This window comes from Mesoplodon densirostris, chromosome 9 (genome assembly GCF_025265405.1).
Source record: "Mesoplodon densirostris isolate mMesDen1 chromosome 9, mMesDen1 primary haplotype, whole genome shotgun sequence".
NCBI lineage: Eukaryota > Metazoa > Chordata > Mammalia > Artiodactyla > Ziphiidae > Mesoplodon > Mesoplodon densirostris.
This window is the reverse complement of record NC_082669.1, coordinates 73260825-73285835: the sequence shown is the minus strand read 5'-3', so window position 1 is coordinate 73285835 and position 25011 is coordinate 73260825. Positions and strand designations below refer to the sequence as shown.

General features: G+C 40.2%; 1 protein-coding gene across 8 annotated transcripts in view; it reads left to right on the top strand.

The window, feature by feature from the left end:
* The window catches only part of ELMO1 (engulfment and cell motility 1), a 576489-nt gene that overhangs the window by 139552 nt on the left and 411926 nt on the right, over positions 1-25011 (top strand). For all 8 annotated transcript variants that reach the window (XM_060107546.1, XM_060107545.1, XM_060107541.1 and 5 more), the window contains one exon: positions 21774-21824. In XM_060107546.1, coding sequence (XP_059963529.1) covers positions 21774-21824 — 51 coding nt within the window. The remainder of the gene's footprint in view (positions 1-21773; positions 21825-25011) is intronic.

The window sequence follows — 25011 nt, the reverse complement described above, 5'->3', positions numbered from 1 at the left end:
GCCAGAGGTCATGATAATTCCATGTTCTCCAGTTCAGCTATTAAACAAATGAATAGATTGACTCAAGTACTGAAACATTTAACTGTGTAATGCTCAGATACAGGATGAATGACACATGGGTTTCCTGCAAAGGCAGGCACTTGTTTACCAGAAATGATCCTAGAAACACCAGAACACCCCTTCTAAAGAAAACAAACAACAGTTAAAAGCAAAAACCCATTATCAGTAGAGGAGGTTAGTTCTGAGAATGGCTCTGCGACTCTTACATTGTGTTCCAAAGCCAGAAACCTAATTGCAGATTTCCTAAGTACAATCCCATTCATGTTTTTTATACTCTAGGAATGAGGTTTATTTTTGAATAGCTATTGGACTATGTTTCTCAAAGTTTTAAGTTGAAGACAAAATATATACATTGTGCCAAAGGTAACAAAAAAGTCATGAAACAATAGTCACTGAAATGCGTTTTCATTGTTGTTGTTATTTTTAGTCTATTATTTTCTATTTTGTTTTATGTTTTTTCAATGTTTGCTAGGATCCATCAGGATGACTTCATGACTATTACTGTTTGTGATCCATAGTGTGAAAAACATTTCATTACATTCTTTGCTGTACAATGTCACAAAGTTAGATATCCTCACTTTACTATCCCAGTATCTAGAGCAATGCTCAAAAAATATTTATTTAATGAAAACATGAATACCCAGTACAACAGTAAATCAGTGACTCAAGGGCAGACTTGAGGGATAGGCATGAACAAAAGGAAGAAGAGAAATAAAAGAAAAAGATACAAAATTTGGTAGAAAGACTGGGGAGAGGGCAGAGGAAGGAGTTCTTGCCTCAACCTAAGAAAGGTAGTATGCCTGCAGCTGTTTTCTGGATATAGCACTCTGTGACATTTGGGGTTCTAGGATGCCCACACACTTTCCACTGTGATCAGAGTTAAGTTACAGTAATAACTATTGCATGATCATTTCTTTTTATCTCCATAGTTCCATTCATTTTTGCATTAAAAATACCCCATATTTAGTAACCTAAAGCAAAACCCATTATTACTGATTCCCTGGGTGAGGCATTTGGACATGGCAAAGCAGGGATGATGGCTTGTCTCTGATGATGTCTGGAGTCTCATCTGGGAAGGCACAAATACCTGGGGGCTGGAATCATTTGGAAGCTTCTTCACTTACGTGTCTGGCTCCTGGGCTGGGATGACGCAAAGGCAGAGCTCAGTTGGGACTGTACACTGGAGTGCCTACCTGTGGTCTTTCCATGTGGCTTGGGCTTCCTCACAGCATGGTGGCAGTGTTCCTAGAAGCTCCCTGAGAGGGCATTTCCTGAGAGCCAGTATTCCAGGAGAACCAAGTAGAAGCTGTATGGCTCTTTATGACCTAGCCTTGGAAGTTCTGTAGAATCCTCTGCTGTACTCTATTGCTGAAATTAGTCATAACCCTCCCCAGATTCAAGGGGAGAAGACATGGGCTCCTCCTCTCTATGGAAAGGATGGCAAACAACTTTGGGGCTTTTTAATTAAACCACCATATGCCATATCCCATTACCTTTCTTTTTCAGGAAAAAGCTGTTAGATAGAGTTACCATTTTCCAGAAGTTATCCAAAGATTAAACTTATCTTTTACTTTTGCCAGATTTCAACTTTTTAAGCTAAGAGGAAGAAGAAAAGGTAGTTAAAATAAGAAATATAGAAGGAAGTTTAGAGCATTAAAACACAGAGCAGCAATGAGTTGATTTTCCACATTGATAAAAGATACAGGAGGAGGAACAATTTATTGCTTCTTTTTCTTAAGGGTGGAGAGGGGAAGTTGGGTAAATTGAGCAAGTGTTCAGAGGGATTTAGAGGGAATTAGGCACCTTGATATTTATGCCTTCTTTTGAGTATAATTCTTGGGGAAATGGGTTTACCTCCTTTGCTGTGTCTGAAGATTAAAGTTAAAAAATAAGTGCTTTGTTACCATCAACTCCACTTGTAAACCAGTAACTGCTCTTCATTTATGAAAGACAGTCTTGTGCTTGGTACTGTGACTAAAGAGAAAGCTGAAAAATACCTGGTTTGTTAATTGCAGTCCTATCAAGTCTCTAGGGCTGATGCAGGGCAGGTTAACCTTGGTTATCAAGTACCTTCTTCAATCACTTCTCACTCTTACAGGGGAAAAATACAAAAAAAACACAAAACTTTAAAAGTGATCCATTGTCATCTTATCTAAGCTTTTCCATTTCACTTAGAGATGAATAGGAAGGGATGGTTTCTCCTCTATTCTTATTTTTTAAATGTATTTCTTCTCTTTTCTCATTGTTAGTCTGCTCCCTATTGTTTATTTTTAATTCTCCTCTGACCCTGTTTCTTCCTGCTGACCCCTTCCTTCCTTCCTTCTTTCCTTTCTGTTAGTCTGTAACTCTATTTTTCTTTCATTCCATCTTTCCTCACTACCATCTCCTTTTTTAGGTCATTAGCCATCTTTTAAAAAATTTCTCTTCCTAGTCTCTGTTCATCTACTTTTCTTTCTCTCCTCTATGTTCAGATGCCCTCCCTCTTGAAACTTTAGACTTGCAAGCACTGTAGTTTAGATTTTTAGGTATAAAAAAATAGTGAGGTGCCACTTTACTAATATAATGCAACTTACATAAAACTTTCCTTTTTTCAGTATCTGCTACTCCTAAGCAAACAGATATGAAATCTCAAGTTTCATTAAAAAATTTACATAAACAGATAAGCATATTGGAGACATATTAGAAGTAAAAAAAAGAGTAAAAATTGTTTTAATTATCAGAATCCTAGTGCTCAGAGAAAACCACTGACGTTTTAGTATATACACTTCAAAATTTGAGTTTGAGTGTGCATTTGTTTTGTAAAATGTGATCATAGCATACACATTCTTTCATAACTTGCATTTTAACTTAATATATAGCGGGCATCTTAACATGTTAGTGTACTCTGCCTACTTCACTGTGTAATGAAGATTAAATTGGATAATGCTGGCAAAACACTTTGCCAGGCGCTTAGCTCACAGTCACCCCTCAGTGAGTCATATTTCCTATTTATTCGTCAAACTTAATGGCTGAGAAGTATTGAACTCAGTTTTTAAGTCAATTCTTTTTGTTTTAATTTTTAGATTGTTTGCTTTTTTTCTTTCTTCCTCTTTCTCTCTCTCTCTTTTCTTTAAATAACACTGAAGTGTCCATTCCTTAAACTGAGTCTTTGTGTAATTCCTTAACCATTTCCTTACAAAATATCAATAGATGTTGAATGAAGAGTCAAACTGGGTTGTCCTGACTTAATTCAACCACTGCTTACTGATGACCCCCTGGGTGCCAGGCCCTTTCATGAGTGATTTCATTTAAGCAATTAGGGCTCACAGAGGTATTGGGAGGTTTTGGGGTTTAGGTCACACAACTATGAGTGTCATCTTTGGAACTGAAACTGAGATCTATATTATTGTGAAGAACGTTCCATTTCAGGGGATTTTAGGGATGGTTCATGAATTGCAGAAGTATTTGATATATCTGGCCTTTTAAACGGTTATTTTGAACTTTTTCAACATGAATAAAAAATCAACATAAACTGTAGTAATAACCTTATTATTATTAACTTAAGCTGTTGGGTTAAGTTGACTTTAGGTGGACCTCAACATGAAGCATTTTATTTCCTTTATCCTTGTGCATACATTTACACTTCTTATAAACGTGTCATTGACTGGGAAGATTGGAGTGTTTTATTTTAAATCAGGCATGAATCTACCCACTCGAGTAAAATCATCTAAGTAAGTTTACCTGTGCCGCACCTGAGTACCTGGTTCATGTACAGTCAGGGCTAGTTCAGGCTTCTCGGCTTGGCCGATGTCAGGTGTCCAGTAACAGGGGAAGACCCAATTTTATTCCTTTATGTAAGTTTGGGGTGCTTTTTTGCCTGACCTCCAGTATTTATTATGAGGAATGAGAGTTGAGGTTAGATGTTAGTTATACAGATCTGAAAGAAAAAAATGCCCTATTGTTCCCTTTCCAAGCATCTGGAGAAACTCCTGAGATTTAAAGGTTACCATTGACAGCTACATATCTGGGTATGGTAGGCAGAATTCTAAGGTGGTGCCCAAGATTCCCATCCCCTACTGTTGCATGCCCCATACAAATCCTTCCTCTTGAGTGTGGTCTGGACCTGTGAATCTGAAGGGATGTCACTCAGGTGATTACATCACAGTTTGTCAAAGGGATTTGCAGATACAGTTAAGGTCCATAAACACTTGACTTTGGGTTGGCTTTGGGTTCATCAAAAGGGAGATTAGCCTTGTGCACCTGACTTAATCAGATGGGCCCTTTAAAGAAGGTGAAACATTAAAGCGATGCTCTCCTGTTGGCCTGAGAAGGTGCAAATTGCCAGGTTGTGGAGAAGGCTACAGGGTAAGGACCTGAGAGCAGCCTCTGGGAGTTGAGTGTGATCCCTGGTCAACAGCTGGTGAGGAAATGGGAGGAAGTGGGAGGAAGTGGGATCCTTAGTCAAACAACCACAGGAAACAAATTAAGTAGCAACTGGAATGAACTTGGAAGTGGCCTCTGAGTTCCAAATAAGGATGCAGCCATCTGACACCTTGATTTCAGCCCTGTGTGACCCTGAGCAGAGGACCCAGTTAAAATGTGCTACCCTCCTGACCCCATAGAAACTACGACATCATACATTTGTTTCAGCTTCTGAGGTTTTGGTAATTTGTTTTGTAACAATAGAAAATGAGCACATTGTGTGTATGTATCCAGATTTTCTCTACATTGAATAAGATAACAGAACACAAAAGCAAATTGAATGTGGAAGCTTGTTATATTATTGTAATGATCATCCATAATGCCAGATATTAAATTTTTATGTTAATAAAAAAACCTCATTATTCCTGCTGATTACCTTAAAAAATATACATTTACAAACCTAAGCTCATAAAACATGTTAATATTAATACAATACCTCTTTGTCTATTTTAGGTTCTGAGGGATTTTTTTTCCTTTTCTAGAACAAAAAGATTCCATTATTTGAAAACCACTGGCTTGACTAATAGGCACTTTTTAAAAAGACTGCATTTTGGTTGTTTTAAGAATGTAACTGTTGGCAGGGAAAAGAAGAGCGGGATTGTGCAAGGCTAATTTATAGTCAGCACATTGGTTTTAAATATATGTTTATCTTTAATTGTTCCTTCATTACAAAGTAATGCATAGATGTAAGAAATCCAGCCATTACTTTTGATTTAGACAGATGAGTTTCACACTAGTGATTGTTTTTAAATCAGAAGTCATTTAAATAGTAATTTAAAACTTCTAAAGCATGCAATATTTCAAACCTCTCAAAAAGTACAGAAAATGATATAACTGATACCCATACACCCAATCATCTAGATGTTAATAGAGGTTAACATTTTGCCTGTTGCTTCAGGTTTTCTTTTTTAGAAAAGTGCAAATCCAGCTGCAATGCTCTTCTATCATTTCTCCTGTCTCTCCTCCTATTCCTCCCTCCCAAGAGGTAAATACTAGCCTGAAATGGATGTATATTATTCTCATGAATGTTTTATAGATTTTCTACATATGTATGTATTCATGAATAATATAGAGAATTGTTTTATACTTTAAAATTTAAATGATTGGTATCATACGGAAGGTAACATTTTGCAATTTCATTTTTTCACTCAAAGTTATATTTTTGAGATAAATAATGAATAATGTCCCGTGGCATGAATAAAGCACAGTTGATTTATCCTTTTTTCTGCTAATAAGCAGCTGTTTCCCCAATTTTGGTGTCACAAATAGTACTGTCATGAATATTCTTGTTCATGTATTCATGTGATTCCATTTGAACATTTCTCTAGAATAGAAAGTAGGAAGCTGTTGGGTTGAATCTTTAACTTTGCTAGGAGTTGCCAAACTGCTTTCCAAAGCGGTTCTGCTAGACTGGTCCCACCCACAAAGTAGAGTTCCTTTTCCCTTCTTTTCACCCTGTGTTTGTTGTCATAGTCCTGCTAATGCTAGCCAACTGGACGGCGGGGGGGGGGGGCATGCGACTTCTTGTGGCTTTAATGTGTATTTCCCTAATTGCTGAGGCTGAGCCTATTTCCTATGTTTGTTATGCTTCAGATTTCCCTTCTACAAACTGCGTGTACAGTCTTTGTGGAATAGTGGGAAGGGAGTGTTTTATTCTCATTGATTTATAGGAGTTCTTTATAGGATATGGACAATTCTTTTTATCTAGCTACCCTTAGTCCACTAGTCCATAACTGTTTAATTTTCTATGGTGTCTCTCGTCAAACAGAAGTTAATAAGACCATTTTAATATCAGATTGATCACTTTTCCCTTTATTCCTTGGGCTACTTATGTTTTGTTTAAAAGCACTTCCACTAGTCATGTATTATAAAGGTATTCTCTTTTATTTTCTTGCAGAAGTTAGAGAGTCTTGATTTTCGTATAGATCATTAATCCATTTTGAAAGAGAGAGAGAGAGAGAGAGAGAGTGTGTGTGTGTGTGTGTGTGCGTGCATGTTTCTATTAGGTAGGGATCTAATTTTATCTTTTTCCTCATAGCACCTTTTATTGAATAATTCATTACCTATCTTCCCACCCTCATGATTTACATCGTCACCTCTGTAGTGAGTCAAGTTTCCGTGATTATAGGCATCTCAGTGGCTTTCTGCTTTTTCTTCCTTACCATACAGCTTTGAGCACTTACAACTCAGTAACAAGACTTGATGTTTAGTGGGATGAATCTGTCTTCTTTTCCTTTATCAAAATCACCCTGCATAGTGTAAGTCTTTTACTTTGCCAAATGAATTTTAGCATCAGTTTGTCAAATCCTGCAAAAATTTTGATTAAAATGGAATTAACTTATGTATTAATTTTGGAGGGAAATTGCTTTCATTAGCATATTGTTTATCTCATCCACGAAAACAATATATTTTTCCATTTATTAGAATGTTCCTTAAACTTTTTCAACAAAGTCATAATTTTTACCTCAAAGTTCTTGTATATATTTAGTAATATATGTGCCTAGGTACCTCATAATTTTGTATCTATCATAAATCGTATCTGTTTTTAAGCACTTCCACTTTTTATGACTATTTATGTACGATTTATTGAGTGTTTGCTGTGTACAAGGCTTTCTGTTGAGCTTAATTTCTGCAAATACACCGAGATGTATTTATCGGTGTATTTCTTGTTTTTTATTATTAACAAAATTAAGTATCAGAGAGATTAAGTAACCTGATGATTATATATGATTAACTGTATAGCCTAGATTTTAACTCAGTTTTATCTAAATCTTTTATCTAAATCTTTACCTTTTGCTAAAAGCCTTTTCTTTTAAATCAGCTAATGTTTCTCTGATGTATGTCATCTTGTTTCACAGTATCTTTTTATAGTAAAAACCCAAAATCTCATTACAGAGTCTCTATGTGAAAAAGGCATTTATTTCACCAAGTAGAAGTCCCTTCATACCAGTTAATTAGACACGTTTATGGCAGAGAATAAGTCTATAAAAGAAATGTTTCTCTGGCTGTTATTTTTGGATCAACTCTTAAGGAAAACACCTGTCCTAATTGACTTAGTGTGTTCTTTTTCTTGCTCACTACTTCACTTGTGCTTAGAGGAATTTAGGGTGAGTCCTCCCAACAAGACAGATAGCTTCTTAGAGGCAAGGCCTGGATGTCCAAGTGCAGGGTGGATGCTCCAGTGAAAAGAAAGAAGAAAAGCTAAGATGTAGATGAGCTTTTTCATACATTTAAAGTTTTTTTAAATTGACACAACATTATGTTAATTTCAGGTGTACAGCATAATGATTCAGCATTATGTATATTGTGAAATTATCACCACAATAAATCTGGTTAACACCCCTTACCATATGTAGTTAACAATTTTTTTCTTAGCAACTTTCAAATATGCAATACAGTATTATTAACTGTAGTCACCGTGCTGTACATGACATTCCCATCACTTGTTTACTTTATAACTGGAAATTTGTGCCTTTGACTCCGTTCACCCATTTTGCCCACCCCATACTCCCCGCCTCTGGCAACCACCAATCTAATCTGTTCTCTGTATCTATGAACTAGAGTTTTGTTTGCTTTTTTGTGTGTGTGTGTGTGTGTGAAGATTCCACATATGAGTGAGATATACAGTATTTACCTTTGTCTGACTTATTTCACTTAGCATAATATCCTTAGGGTCCATCCATATTGTAGCTAATGACAGGATTTCCTGTTTCTCATGGCTGAATGATATTTCATTGTATATATGTATACCACATTTTCTTTATCCATTTATTCATCAGTGGACACTTAGGTTTCCATATCTGGGCTATTATGAATAATGATGCAGTAAACATGGAGGTGCATATATCTTTTCAAGTCAGTGGTTTCATTTTCTTTGGATAAATACCCAGAAGTGGGATTGTGGGATCATATGGTAGTTCTATTTTTAACTTTTTGAGGACCCTTCATACTATTTTCCATAGTGGCTGCACCAATTTACATTCCCACCAGCAGTGCACAAGGGTTCCCTTTTCTCCACATCTTTGCAAACACTTGTTATTATTTTATCTTTTTGATGATAGCCAATGAAAACAGGTGTGAGGCAATATCTCATTGTGGTTTTAATTTGCATTTCCCTCATGATTAGGGTTGTTGAGCATCTTTTCATGTACCTCTTGGCCATTTTCCTTTGGAAGAAAATGTCTACTCAGTTCCTCTGCCCATTTTTTTTTCATCAGATTGTTTTTTTGCTATTGACTTGTAAGAGTGCTTCATATATTTTGGATATTAACCCCTTCTCAGATACATGATTTGTAAATCATTTGTAAATTATTTTTTGCCATTCAGTATGTTGCTTTTTCATTTTGTTGATGGTTTCCTTTGCTGTGCAGAAGCTTTTTAATTTGATGTAGTCCCACTTGTTTATTTTTTTTACTTTTGTTGCCTTTGCTTTTAGTGTCAAATCTAAAAAGTCCAAGACCCATGTCAAGAAGCTTACTGCCTCTGTTTTCTTCTAGAATTTTTATGGTAATACTTTCAAAGTTTTGACTGTTTAATTCCCTCCTCTTTCATTTATCATCCATACTGACTTCTCTGGAGAAGTCTACTTAAACTCTAATTTTTCTCCTAGTGCAAGAAGGAAGAAGAGATAGGATAGAAGGGAGGAACCTCTAGTGGGATTCCAGCTAAAGCCCATTTGTTCTCTAGTGTGTCCTGTTGGGTACTTTCACTTCCAACACTGAGGCCAATCCTGCTTTTCTAAGGCCTCTATCTGGCCTCTTCTCATCACTGGGCCCTTCCTCTTAGAGCTGAAACAGGTGAGTTTCTGGGAGTGGTTCTGGATGGTTTTGTGAGCGTCAGAGCTCAGTTGTAGATGTCTGGGACTGTTTGTAACTCTGCTTCTGTGCTAGAGCAGCCTGATGCTGTGGCTTAGGTGAACAATATGGTGGAATATGGTTCACTTCCATTCAGGACATTATTGAGGACACAAGGATTGATAGTGGAACATGAGCAATTATACTTCAGTTATCCCTTTTAAAAAATGCTTAATGATACACCTGCCTCCTAGTAGGCATGAAATAAATAGCTACTGGTTGACTGAAGATTGTAGAATAGGGAAGGAAAGGAAAGATGGTCTGAGATTTATCTGAATTGTGGGAGGAAGAAAGGGACAGTATTTCTGTCTTTGAAGACGTAAGTGGCCAGTTAGTTTTAGTTTACAGATATATTCTGGCTATTGCTTTAGGTCCTATAACGATTAAAATATCCATTCCATTCATTCAAGAAGTATGTATTGAGCACGTTTTACATACAAGGCACTGTTTTTGACACTGGTGATGATCAAAACCTGAAGATGCCCACTCCTCTCATGTATATGTTCTCATGGGTGTGGGTGGAGACAGACAGGAGATTTTAAAAAAATGAACAAGGTATTTTCAGATTGGAGTAAGTGCTCTGAAGGAAATAAATGGGGTAACATGATAAAGATTTGGGGGCAGAGTTTGTTAGGCAGGCATTGCTGTTGAGCTTAGTCTGCCAGGCTAGCCATGTAATTTAGGTTCAAGAATGGGTCAGAAATACGACTTGACTTGGTTTAAATTTCCAAATAACCAGATATGGATGAAATAAGGCTACAGGAGAGTGGGCATGGTTTCCAGAATTGGGGGCTTCTTCCTCCAATTACGTGCACCCCAAGAAACGAACTTACACTCCTGCTCTAAGGCTTCAATTCTGCTGTCAGCGTTCGTGTTACCCAAGGTTAATGTCTGGGTTCTGGGTGTTCACGTTGGGATTGTGCCAGCTCTGGGGCAATCTGCATCTCTCTGCAAGGCCCCAGATGTCCATCTGTGGCCAAGATTGCTGTAAAGCATCAGGGAGTGTCCTTCTAAAGAGGTAACATTTGTGCCAAGACTTGAGAGTCACAAGGAGGCAGATCATAGCATTGCAGGAAAAGGCACAACCAGTACAGAAGCCTTGAAGCACGAAGGGCTTGGTGTGATACGGAACAAAAGGGAACAGGATAGTGAGCTGGGGAGTGGGGGAGTATCAGATATGATTGTTAGAGGTTGGCCAGGGCCACATCGGGAGTTTTTTAAACCATTGTAGGAATAGGGATTTTCTTCTAAGTACAGTGGAGAGCCACTGTTTTAACCCAGGCTCCATGAACTTGTATAGGAAGAAAGTTATAACTGTATGAAAACAAAAATTTTGCATTATTTCAATGATGAATGTAGACAACCAGCCATGATAGTATAAACAGTATCTGTATTGATGTTACCAGTAGAAATCATAGATATTTCCACTTATTACTGTTATTGCAGTGATCTCAAAATGTCATTTGTGATCATTACACTAATTAGAAATTACAGTAGTTATTAGCGCTTATAATGTATTTTGTTATTTCATGCATTAATAAAGGCACCATTGAACTATATAGCCTGTGGACCAAATCCAGGCTGCCACCTGGTTTTGTAAATAAAGTTTATTGGAATACAGCCATGCCCATTCATTTATGTATCATAGTTGCAAAAGAAAATTTCTTTCCCTGCAATGCCTAAACTACTTAGTATCTGACTCTTTCTGGAAAAAGTTTGCTGATACCTGTACTGATAAAGCAGCATATATATTTGGTACAATTTTAAAAATTGGGTAACTGTTGGTTTCTTTGCAAGCTCATGTGTTTTATTTTATGCATTTGAAAATGTTATTTATAGAAGTGACCCATAGGCTTCACCAGACAGCCAAAACATCCATGACCAGGGGGCAAAAAGAAAGGAAAAAGAATCCCTGCCCTGCAGTGTTCCAGGCAGGGAGACAAAATGGCTTGATCTGTATTTCCTCTGCCTTCCCCCTTCTTGATCTGGCAAATTTTTCATGTTTTCAGTACCCAGTACCTAAGCTGCCTCTTCTTTATGGATGATGTTTTGAGTCCTTCCCTTGTGCCAGGCAGGGTCTTTATTAGGACTGTCTAATTTAATGCCCATGACAACACCATATGGTCTAGGTGTGACGGTCTTCATGCAGCAGTGAGGGAGGCTCAGAGGTGTTGTCAAGCCCATGTATTAATTTACCGAATGTTCACTGAGCACCTGCTATATGCCAGGCTCTGTGCCAAATGCCCAGGTGACAAAGCTGTCCGTGATGATGCCAAGGTTTGAATCAGGCCCGTCTGATGCCAGTGTTGGGGAGGCTCACATCACAGCAGGTGATGTTCAGGATGACAGGTGACGCCACACTGTCTCTTTGAAGCCAGACAGCAAGCAGCCAGCAAACTCGGTCACTCTTCCTTCTCTTGTGTTTCCATCCCACTTTACTCCATAGCTCCCTCTGCTCTAAAGGTTTATGTCTCGTTCTCACTCCTTAGTTTGTTGTTTGCATCAGCTTTGCCTAGAATAGACCATGGAGTTGGTATTTTCCCAGCTGTAGCAGCAACCTTAGTGATCCCTGCCAATGCCACTGGAATGGCCCTTAAAATCTTTCTTTTTTGCAAGCATGAGCTTCTTTCCTGTAAGTGCATCTCTCTTCTCCAGCATTTTGTGGATTTCTAAGACCACAGGCTCTAATTTGCCCATCGCAACCCAGGTTTAAACATTTGCACATGTCATTTGATTGAGGGGTAGGTTAAAATTGATAGCAGGAGGGCCTGGCAATCAAGTCTCTATCTCAAATGAATAGAAAAATGGGACTGTAGGGCAAGGCCTGGTCACCGTGGTTCACCCCAGCTTGTGCAAGTCCTTCTGTCCAAAACCAGGGAGGTTGCTTTCTCCCCTAGAAACGTAGCCAATGTTCGTTAGCTGGGTTGGGCAAGTACAGTATCAGGCATTTTTCTTAATTTCTTTTCTTTTTTCACATGTTGCAAGTGAAGAGCATTGTTCACCTGATGATCTACCTGGGCACCAGCAATTTATCAGTATATACACACATATTTCATCAATTTGAACTCATACTGCAATACTGTTTTGCAACCTACATTTTTCACTTGCTAACTAAAAGCAATGCAGGAGGCTGCAAATAAGAAAAGAGTTTATTTGGGGTCTTAAGAATTGCAATTCGGAAGACACAGGTTGGGATAACCCTGAAAGAGCGTTCTGGAAGAGAAAGAGTCAGGGGCTTATAAAGACAAAAAGCCACCAGATTGTTAAAAGTTGCCTGGGGTGAGAGCTGTGGTTGACTCTGATGTGAATCAGAAAATATTTGTCCTTAAGGAACCACAAGCTGTTTTAGTATAGGGGTCCAATAAGTCGATAGACCATCACAAGTTATTTTAGGATAAGGGTCCGATAAGTATCTTGAATTTCTGGCAGGTGTTCTGGATCCCTTCATCAGGTCAAAAGGTCAGATTCCATCCAGTCTGACATGTGCATGGGTCACAGTTCCTTAAAGGCCCCCAGCTTCATTTTAGAGAGCTCTCTTCACAATACGGATTCCATTTTTATTTTCCTTTCACATACTTCACAACACAGTGTGACATGTTCTCATATTATTAAACACTCTTTCATACCAACACTTTAATGGCTATATTACGTATCATTTTCCTGCTTTAGCATTTTTATTTAAATTTTCCTTCATATTAAGTGACATTTGGAAGATTTGGTATGTCAGTCAGGGTTCAGTCAGGATACAGTTCAAATATCATTATTTGAACTGGGGAAATTTAATTTAAAAATCAGTAACTAGTGGAATCTGTTAACTGTGAGCAAAGGGGTAGAAAAGGACTCTGGTGGGTCCCCAGAAGGAGCAGTTGTGGCAAAGTAGCTATGGCCTCTAGTCTGAGGAGGAGAGGACAATTTAAGAACTAAAGACCCCCCCAGGGGGCACAGCCCCCTTCCCCAGGGCTCTTCAAAGGGAACATGGCTACCACAGAGGCATCACCACAGTGTTGAAGGATGCAGGCCTGTGCTGAACTATGGGAGTGTGTCTTGCTGGAAGGTTGAGTAAGCAGAGCTGCTTGGAAGTGGCTTCTGGTAGGAGTAGGGCCTGAGGGTGGATCAGACCTGTGGACTTCTACATTTACTACTACTACTACTATGACTACTACTGCTAAAATGGTGGCTTAAAAGAGAACTGCCTTTCTATGACCAGGCAGGATCATTCCAGTGCTCTCTTTTTTTTTTTTTTTTTTTGCGCTATGCGGGCCTCTCACTGTTGTGGCCTCTCCCGTTGCGGAGCACAGGCTGCGGACGCGCAGGCTTAGCGGACATGGCTCACGGGCCCAGCCGCTCCATGGCATGTGGGATCTTCCTGGACCGGGGCACGAACCCGTGTCCCCCGCATCGGCAGGCGGACTCGCAACCCCTGTGCCACCAGGGAAGCTCTCCAGTGCTCTCTTTTGGTGAAGCTTAACATTCTCCTACGATGGCAAACGGGAAATGCTTGCAGGGTCTATCTCCAATATACAAAGTGAGGCCAAGAATGTTGGATTTAGGGTTGAGAGACAATAAATCAATAACTGAAACACTTGGGCTTGCTTTTAGTTGTATTTCTCTGTTATAAACAATGTTTCAGTGCACATCTTTTGTAAAATGTCCACCTCTCTGATGTTTCCAAAGGAAAAATTCATAAAATTTGATTTTGATTTTTAAGGCTGTTATTAACGTTACAAAATAACCCATGAAAAATGTGTCTCTACTTACTGTCCTTCAAGTTATGTGTGGGAGGAAAGGCACATATTTTTGTCATAGAACTTATTACTTACTAGCTTTTCGGTTCTTGGGTTTATCTATTGGATTGTTAACTTGGAGACTGGAGGTGCTCCGAGCCAGGAGTCCTGTGGTTGGAGCCTGGGGTCTAACTTAGTTGAGTGCCAAGCCCTGCAGTGATGGAGGCAGCTGTGTGTTGTTGGAACCCTCCACCACCTTGCCCAATCTCCTTAACTTACTCCCTTTCCATTCTAATTCACTGCTGCTGACAGATTTATTTCTCTGAAACATCCCCTTGGTCACAATGCTTAAAAGCCTTAAATGTTTCCTCTTTGTTTATTGTATTGAGAATAAAAGAGAAGCGAAGAGAATTGACCTTGGGTGCCGGGCCCCTTGCTTCCATTCTTTTGATGAGGAAACTAAAGCCAGTGGACTTGCCCAAGGTCACATGGGAAGTCAGTTGGTCCAGGCTCAACCTGGAGCTTCCTTCCTTCCAGTTCACTGCTCTTTCCAGGCTCCCAGACCCCTGCTGGTCAGTTGTCCTCACCACCTTATTGTTCTCCCAGCACAGCACCTGTAGTGAAAGAGAGTCTATGAATACACGTCCTCATCCTTTGACACTCATACTGTGTCTTTGCTGGTGCTTATCCCACCATCTGTATTGCCAAAATGAACCACCTCACCTTCTGTGCTCAAGGGACTGGCTACTCTGACTTCAAGGTGGATTCCATCTAAGTAGTGACCTGCCATTACTTTTTTTTTTTTTTTGCACCACACCACATGGCATGTGGGATCTTAGTTCCCCAGCCAGGGATTGAACCCACGCCCCCGGCAGTGGAAGTGTGGAGTCTTAACCCCTGGACTGCCAGGGAAGTCCTATTACTTTTTAACAGATTGGACTCAGTCAATTCTTATCCTAGGATGTTAGAGGGACACAGGCATGGATTGGGTTCTACCCTGAGCTTTTGGTCCTGGGGCCTGGACACCAGGTAAAGGCAGGTGTGTGCTCACTCCTGCCATATGAAAGTGGCTGAGGAAACAAGCATCTTCCCTGACTTTCTAAAAGGGTGCCTCTTTTTAAGCAGCAGTGAACATCTAATAGTGCCTGTTGCTTTAAGATAAGCATGTCCGGGCCTCCCTGGTGGTGCAGTGGTTGAGAGTCCGCCTGCCGATGCAGGGGACACGGGTTCGTGCCCTGATCCCGGAGGATCCCACATGCCGCGGAGCGGCTGGGCCCGCGAGCCATGGCTGCGGGGCCTGTGTGTCCGGAGCCTGTGCTCCGCAACGGGAGAGGCCACAGCAGTGAGAGGCCCGCGTACAGCAAAAAAAAAAAAAAAAAAAAAAAAAAAAAAAAAAAAAAAGATAAGCATGTCCTTCTCCGGAAAAGCACTGTTCTTTTTCTCTTTCTCCTACAAGCCGTTGATTAAAATGCCAAGGGGGACAGGCATTCTTCGGCTGTTCCTCCCCTTGGGCTCATCACACCCCATAGACTCCCCTGGGCTCCTGCAGGCTGTCTGCCCGCTTCGCTCCACTCCTTCCACCCAGGTCTTATTACAAGTAGAAAGAGAGCAAAGCGTTCCGGTCTGTGTTTACACAGCACAAATAAGTAGTTAACAGAATCTTACTTAACACCTGTCTTGTCTGTCTTCTCTTGGTTTGGGGAATTGTGTAAATGGTACATGGGTGCTGTGAAAAGTAAAATGATTAAAGAAACACAATAACTGAGAATAGAACCTAGCTAGAGGCTTGAAGAAAGAGTGGAACAGAAGTCAAATCAAGATCCTTCAAATCCATGGGTGATGATGAGCTGCTAAAGCCATATGGGGCTGAGGAGTGGGGGGAGGAACGTGGTCCCTGATGGTAAGGACCCCCGGGGGAAGGCTGAAATATTAGTTACGGAAAATGTACATTTAGAATAGTTTGCCACCCTTTCTTCCTTATCCTTTTTCCCCACCTCACCTCTCAGCCCTTTTTTTCCTGGCTTTTGCGGGTTTGGATTTATTTTAGGGTATTTCTATCCTCCTCCTCAAATGTTAGACCTGTAGTCCTCCGTCTAGAGGCATTGCTCTGTAACCTAGCAACTGGCATGTCATATGCGGTCCTCACTTATTTCCTTCAGCCCAAAGACCTGAAGATCATGCACATGGACACATAAAGGATGGAAAGGATCAGGTCTACGTGCAAAATCAGTCTTTGTGACGATTGAGCAATGGATGCGAAGAACAGCCTTATTTCCTAGTAATACATCCAAAGTAAGGGCCTCATCACATCAGGAGAGAGAGACAGTGATAGACAAAGACAGAGCAAGGAGGAGAAGGAGCCAAAGAAAAGATCCTGGAGCTTCCTGGACTTGTGGGGTTGTAAGTGCCCCCTCCCCCGCCCCTCCCCCCCCTCCCCCTCCGACCTCCTGCTTTCCTTGCTCAATAGCGGGAAGAGGGGTAGAATTCGGAATTTTTGACCAGGGAATGATTCCTAATTTGTCTGGCTACATAGAAAGTTGGCAGACTGAGATAAATTTCAGAGGGAAAAATATGACAACAGCGACGTTTTTCTGCAGGATCTTATTATCCAGTCCACACAGAGGCCGAGTCACTGAGCTGATTCTGTGAAGAAACGCAAAGACATCCTCTCGAGACGCCTGTGAATGTCAGGGGCTAGTACAGTCTGCCACTGCTGGCTTAGGAGTAAATGGGACAGTGGGGCCTTAGCGGGCTTTCACTGGGCCCCTTGTCATTCATTCTTCGCGTGCATTGTGTGCCGTTAGGACATTATCCCGCAGAAATGTTCTTTCTGCTGCTTTAGTTTTGAGGAGGTGGCATTAGTCTTGTTTGCCTCACTTTATTACCTCGAAATTCAGAATACTTACTCTAAATGTCATGCATAGTCTTATGAATTAGACTGGGATGATTCTAAACTTTATTGTACATGAGAATTACTTGGGAGCATAGTGAAAATATAGAGTCCCAGGTCCCTGAGTGTGGGCTTGGCGAGCTGGGGAGTCCCAGAAATCTGCATTTTAATACTCATGGTGATTCTAAAGCCAATGGTATGAAGATCCCATGAGAATAGGAGATTAAAGACTGATTTCCTAGAGAGGGGCATGGGACAGTTTCTTGGCTCTATGAGTTGATGGATACATTCTTCATTACTGCAGAATCCCCCTCTCCATTTGAAGGGAGGGAGTTCACTTTTATTTTTTGTTCCTTCCCCATGTGCTTTTATATGTCATTTAGTGGTGTTCCTTGTCTGGCCCCGAGAGAGGTGACCTTGACTCTGTTGAATGCTGATGGATAGGTCCTGTTGAAAGCTGCCTCCCCAAGGTCAGTGGCATAACCTGTTGATGAAGCAAAGCTGGCCAGTGTATGAGTCACCTCACTAAGGGAGAACAGTACCAGGCCAAGCTGTGGCAGCGCCTCGGCAGGTAGAGGTGTATTGGTCAGGGTCAACGAGAGGTGATGGTCAGCGGGTAGAGGGCGGCAGCCAATGGACAGGATAAGGAAGCACAATCACACGCACACCCATACACACACACACAGCCCTTATTGAATGCTTGGAGGACTGCATCAAAGAAGGCCCCTCTGAAACAGACCTAGAGGCCTGAGACTATGATAAAAGAGTGAGTGGCAGCTCCCCAGCCTTTGATGCGGAGCCCGCTGTGTGCCAGGACCCCCTCCTCAGCCATGCTGGTCTGCTGATAGAAGAGGCGTACAGTTGCTAACTGTTATTCTGCTGGATATGTGCTGCTGACTTCCTAAAGTCTTAGACTCAGGATAACATAGATGGCACTATTATTTTTACTGATTGGATTACATATAGAGACTAGCTAAAAACAAATAAGCATACGCAGCACTGTGCTTTTTAGATGTTATTTTTGCACTAGTGATAAACAGCTAACTTTTTTTCATGAGTGTTTGCAAGGTGTTTGCCATTCTCTGTTCTAAGCACTTTAAATGGATTATTTCAGTTAATCCTCAGAACAGCCTTAGGAGACAGGTGCTCTCCTTATTTTACACCTGAACAAGCGGACACAAAGGGCAGCTGTGTCACTTGTAGCAGATTCCCCAGGTAAGAAGTGACATGTGGATCCAATTGAGACTGTCCTATCTGGAAATCCAACTCTTAAGTGATGCTGCAGTGTCTGGATGGAACTTATGAAATTAAGAGTAAGTCCAAGCCTTTTCCTTTGTCTACATCACAAGTTAGACAGCCTTGGAGAGCAAAGGGTGTCATCAGTCTGTGGCAGATGAGGTGGAATCCAGGTGATTTTCCTGATAGAATAGTCTCTGAAGCAGATGTCTACCATTGCCTATTTCTTTCAGTTTGATCTACCTTTCTGTCGGGACCTTAACGTTTTTAAGGCATATAATAGTGGCTCTTCTACTTATCTTTTTTATTCCAAAATACAAAATGCTGATTAAGAAACATCTTTTTAGGGAAAAGGAAGAGACAGAGGGCAAGTGGACTGCCGACTGGGAAGGGAGGCGTGCTGCTCTCGGCGTAATAGTCCCGATCGCTCTCATTTTTGAACCAGTTTTAGGCCAGGCACAGATCATCTGTCACATCTGGTTCTTACTACATTCTCTAAGCAATGACTTGTTCTTCCCATATGAGGGAGGAGAAAACTTAGATCAGAGTGGTTAAGTAGCTCACACTGAGCACACACAGCTGGTGCAAGACGGAGGTCATTTGAACACAGCCCTGCCTGTCAGTGGTTTTAACACTGCTTTTGTTTTAAACAATCCTCAAGACCCTTTCTTCAAAGAACTCCTACTTGGGTCCCAGAAAGTCAGGAGTCAACGTTGTAGGAGCCCACATGGGGGCCTGGAAGTCAACTGCTTGAGGTCACCCCGGCCGTACTCCCACCTGGTGCCCCGTGCCCAGGGCATCCCAGGGAACACCTGGGCATCTGCAGAGCATTTGTTTATACCATTCTTACTTCTTTGCTCTCATATATGTTGACCAGGTGATGAGCTCTCCCCCTTGAAGATAAATGCAAGATCTAGATCTTCTTACCTTTTCCAGAGAGAGCACAGCATCTGGTGTCAGATATGTTCCCCACCCTGATGAGTGTGAGTCCGCCCTTCCCCCTCCATAATGTTGGGCAAATAATTTATCCTCTTGGTAGCTTTGGTTTCTTATCTTTAAAATGAGCATCAAGTTATTATGATGGTTAAATAAGCATTCCAACAAAAACCAAAAACCCTCACCCCAGTACCTTTCAATAAATGTTAGTTTATTGCTTTTATTAGGAATGCTTCATCGTCACTCCTAATTTTCATGAGGAGAGATTATTGCTAAACCCTCCTGGTTTCTTCATACCCTCTTTTCCTACTTGATTTGTTATTTGGGAAGAGTAAACTGGACCCCCTTTTCCTCTTGGGAAGGAACTTGCCTTTGGTCTTACCTCAACGGGTATGTTAATCTGAGGGTTTAGTTATCTGTCTGCTGGTTCTCACTCTCAGCCTTGTGTTCACTAATCACTAATAAAGGAGGTATTTTAGTCTTTCATCTTCTGACTCTCTTTCATTTAGAACCTGACAGGAAAGAGGTATGCTATGTGTTTGGCTTCCTTAATTCTATAATTACTATTTGTGGTCTTCCTCTCCAATTCTCATAGAGGCATAGAATTTTAGAGTTGAAAGGAGTTTTTTTTTTTTTAAAGACTGAAATTCATTTCACCATCTCATACCTGAGCCTGGCTGCCAGGTGGCTATTCAGCCCTTGCCTGCACACTTCGGGTAATGAGGACCTTGCTCTCTCAAGAGGTGGCCCAGGGTGTCTGGCTGGGGATGCTCTAGATTGCGCTGAAATTGCCCGAGGAAGGTTTGAATCTGGCAGTATGGAGTTTTCAGGCCTGAACTCAGTATAAAATGTTCAGATTAGGTTTTCTTTGGGAGAGAGTATTGGCCTGAAGCCTGTTCGCTTTCAGATAATTCTTTTACAAAATTCATTTTCCAATAAGTAGTCAGAATTGGCTGAGGGAGAGAGTGAGTGTTCTTTGTGTTTTTGGCATCTCATCCTGAGAAATTTCCCACCAGTTCAGCGTGCCTGCTGCATCCTGAGCAAATTCTAGCTTGGGACTTGTCTGAAACAGTACAGGAGAAGGGCCCACAAGGCACTTTATTAACCTCCTGGCCTCAGTGCTCCAGGGTGAGGGATGCGGTATTGTGACTCCCAGAAGGCCAACTCCTGAAAGCTGAGCATCGTGCATACTCTGGTGGCAGAAAAGAAAACTACCAGTGAAATTCTCCCTTCAATGCCAAAGATGCTAAGTGAAAGTTTCAAGACACTCACCTCAAATACACTTGCCAAATGGAGATGGACTGATCTGGGATCTGCTCATTTATGCTCTTTGTTCTTAACTTCAAGGCAAAATGCAGTAGGGACCAGCAAATGTTAAGAAACCAGGTTCCTTTCTAACCTTTCATTTAAAAAAGAACAGCTTTATTGCGATATAATTCACGTACCAAAAACCTCACCTTATAAAGTGTTAAATTCATTGGATTTTACTATATTCACAGATTTCTGAAATCATCACCATAATCAATTTTAGAACATTTAATCACCCCCCCAAAACCCCTGCATCCATTATCACTCACTCCCAAATCCTCCTCCGCCAGCCCTTGGAAACCATTAATCTGCTTCCTGTTTCTATGGATTTGCCTTTTCTGATAAATGGAATCATAAAATATGTGGCCTTTGCCTCTAGACTCTTTCACTTGATGTTTTCAAGATTCATCTACGTGGTAGTGTGTATCAATACTTCATTTCTTTTTATGGCCTAATAATATTCCATTATATGGATTTACCACATTTTGTTTATCTAGTCATCTGCTGATGGACATTCAGGTTGTTTACACTTTTGGCTATTATGAATAACATTTCTCTGAACATTCGTGTACAAGTTTTTATGTGGACATATAGTTTCGGTTCTCTTGGGTGTATATGTAGGAATCGTATTGCTGGGTCATGTTCCCTTAATAACCTTTTTAAATTGCTTTTTTTGATTGCTATCCTTGGGCCCCATATTCCTGTTTTCTGGGTTTATATTCACTTTCTCTGTACTGAATGCTGTCCATGACTTGGTATAAAGAAACAGAACAGAAATAGACTCACGGACTTTGAAAACAAACTTATGGTTCCCAAAGGGGAAAGGTCGGGGGGCGTGGTGGCGGGGAGGGATGAGTTAACAGTATGGGATTAACATATACACACTACTATATATAAAATAGATAATCAACGAGGACCTACTGTACAGCACAGGGAACTCTACTCACTATTCTGTAATAACCTATATGGGAAAAGAATCTGAAAAAGAATGGTTATATGTATATGTATAACTGAATCACTTTGCTGTGCACCCGAAACTAACACAACATTGTAAATCAGCTATACTCCAAAATAAAATAAAAATTAAATTAAACAAAAAGAATTGAAGGGAAAAAAATAAAGTTAATACATCTGGGACCCAGTTTAAAGTTCTTTGTGAAATAACTAAAAATTACTCAAGTGAGAATAAACTGAATCATATGAATGCTTATTATATAGAGTCTCTGCTAGATTATATTTACCTTTGTTCTCTTCTTTCCCAAGCATCCACTTGAAGATTTACAAAGATTTTTTTTTCTTTTCCAGAATCGCAATGAAATAAAAAATGGCACTATCCTTCGATTAACCACATCTCCAGTAAGTTGATCTTTGTTTGTAGCTTTCTAGTAATGTCTTTGATCTGCAGTTTGTTAAAGGGATTATGGGATGTTAATTTTTCACGGTGACTTTTGTGTGAAACAAAAGATCTTTGGACGGTCCTCATATTCTGGACTGGCAGGAATGCCCCTCCTTCTATTTCCCATTACAGAAAGGGCAGTTTTTGTTCCAGGTTATGTGCACGTAAATTGACCTTAAAGTTTGAGTTTTGGGGTCATCTCAGCAATTCTCATATTACAGATGGGATAACTCAGCTGTACTGATCAGTTTTACCTACCTGTCCACAAATCCACCTAAGGCCATCTGAACAAATTCAGACAACAAACAAAGGAAACAAAACTAGAGACAGCCCATTACTTCCCTTTGAAGTCAAAGGGTGTGTCTGTGTGTGAAAGAGAGAGAGAGTTTAAGCATTTTCTAGTTTTGGTCAGTTATTATGGCAATTCATAAAAATATAGTTTAAGAAATGTTTGCCACTTAACGCTGTTTCACCGACAGCTGATTCTAGAAAAAACAAAACAAAACACTTCAAAGTCTTCCAGATAAAAGCTGCTAAACAAAATGCTACAGTATATTTAGATTACTATAGCCGACTGTGTTACTTATCTTGATCTTTCTTGCTGGCTTATAGATACTTTGGGTAGTAACATTAGCATATTTAAACTACGTATTTTTCACAGTGCATTTTATCTCTTTCCTAAAAAATAATCTGCACAAAATACACCAAGTGTTTCTATTTTCACTCTGAATATGTGATGAAAACTGTGTCTAGCTCTCATTTTCAGTTTCCACTGAAGCCATGTGGTAGGCTAAAAATAAATATAAAAATTGGGAAAAGCATCTGGCTAAAATTAAATTGTGGGTACTGTAACCACCACAAATTCTTCTTGTCGAAAATTACATTAGAGAGGCTTACAAACTCCTGAACATTTTACCCAGTAACATTTTGAGCCTAAACACAGTGATGGGCTCCATAAGAATATGTTGCTGGCATTGGCTGAACTGTCTTTTGGTACCTTCTTTTCCACTTAATGGGAATTATGATTCATACTCATTTTTCAGTGGCTACATGATGAGCTGAGACATTTTTGTCTGCCTTAGCGTTGATCTTCTTACTTTAGTCAGCATGAATTCATGTTAATTTGACCTTTAGAGACCATGGTTTCATTTGGGTTTTGTAGTTCCTATTTATCCTGCTGAAATTATTCATCTGCTTGATGGGCAGAAAGAGTACACCTTGCCTTTTGTTTCCTCTCAGAATTAGAAAGGCACTGCTTTTTAAAAAAATCTAGGCCTTCACTAAATGAAGTCAGTTCTCTTTTTTATTTGCCATGGGTTCATGAACAAAATTTCTGCAGCGCTAAGCTACTCCTTGAAAGAATGTTAGGTGTTTGGCAGGGTGGAGTTTGTCAGCATCTGGAAAGTCAAGTACTAACACCATGGCATGACTTGGCATCACTGGGGACAATGGAGCTTGTGCCCTCATATACCCAGCACAGTGAATGGAGAGATGTGAAAGCCAGTGCACAAGGCAATATTATACGATGGAATTCACTACAAGAGATTGGTTTACATTTTCCAGAGGACAGTGGTCCCCAAACCTGAATCATTGGTAGAATTTTTAAAATGCTGATGTCTGAGCCTTTAAAGAGAAGCTGAATAATGGTATCTAGGAATAGGGTCCAGGCACCTGCAGTTTAAGTAAGCATTTATGGTTTGACTGTAGCCACAGGGTATAGAATTGGGAATTACGCTATAATCAAGATAGTTTGGATCTGTAAACTTCACTTGTTGCTGGTAGACTTTTTAGAAAATTATTTTGTGTTTGACTGAAAAATATGGGTCAGCATATGCTAACTCTTTCACTTTTTACATACACAATAAAAATATATGAAAAAAATAGCTGTCTCTATTAAATTTGCTAGGAAAACTGGCAAGCAGTGTTGTGCTAGCTTTTACAAGTCCTTTCATCTACCTCAGCTAAACTCTCCCTGTAGCCAGAGAAGACGCACACATGCCCACACTCGTACACACATGCATACACACACTCTTGTTTTAGGCAATGTGCAGCTGGGCTGAGTCTCACCTCCACTCTATCAATGATGGTATTTTTGTTGATGGATTTATTTTCAGTCCTCCTCTATATAGAACCATCCTTTCTGGATCGTTCCTAACAAAATAGGGCATTAATAAGAGAAGATCGAAGAAAACAACTTACATTTTTATTCTTTTAAAAGTCCAACACTTGGCTTATGGTCTTCCTCTGCATTGCACATCTTTAGACAATCTCTCTAGTAACCATCTTAAACATGTATCTTTTTTAGGTGTCCTGTCCTTATCCATGTCTCCAGTATCATGAAAATCTAGCCATGAACATACTCAGAGAATGTGTGCAAATGTGTGTGAATTTCTGAGCATTTCAGGGTTTGGAGACCTTCAGGTTGTGCAGCTAAGTAGTGTTCCCTTGTACCTGCCATGATAATAATACCTATGGAAATCTAACCTGAGGTCACACGTTGCATAAAGCATATTTTACATAAATTTTGGCTATTGTTCCTATTAGAAGAAGCTTGCGTTCCCAGACCATTGTTTTCACTTTCCTGAAATTTTTGTTTTAAAAAGTTTTCACAGGGCCTCCCTGGTGGCGCAGTGGTTAAGAGTCCGCCTGCCGATGCAGGGGATACGGGTTCGTGCCCCGGTCTGGGAGGATCCCATATGCCGCGGAGCGGCTGGGCCCGTGAGCCATGGCCGCTGGGCCTGCGCATCCGGAGCCTGTGCTCCGCAACGGGAGAGGCCACAGCAGTGAGAGGCCCGCATACCGCAAAAAAAAAAAAAAAGTTTTCACAGTAAATATATTTGTAATCTTGGAGTGTGGAAAGCTACTCTAAGTAGGACACAAAACCCAGAAGTCATAAAGAAAAAGATTGATAAATTTGACTACCAAAAAGTAAAAACAACCCCACAAAACCTTCATGTTTGGAAAGTATTCCAGAAACAAAGTCAAAAACAGCAAATTAAGGAAAACAATTGGCAACTTGCATGATAAATAGAGGGCTAATTTCTCAATTTGCAGGATCTCTTATGAATAAATTAACTGCCCCAAAAACAGATGGCCAAAAGCTATAAACAAAAATGATTTCTTTCTCTCTCTTGATCTATAAATCTC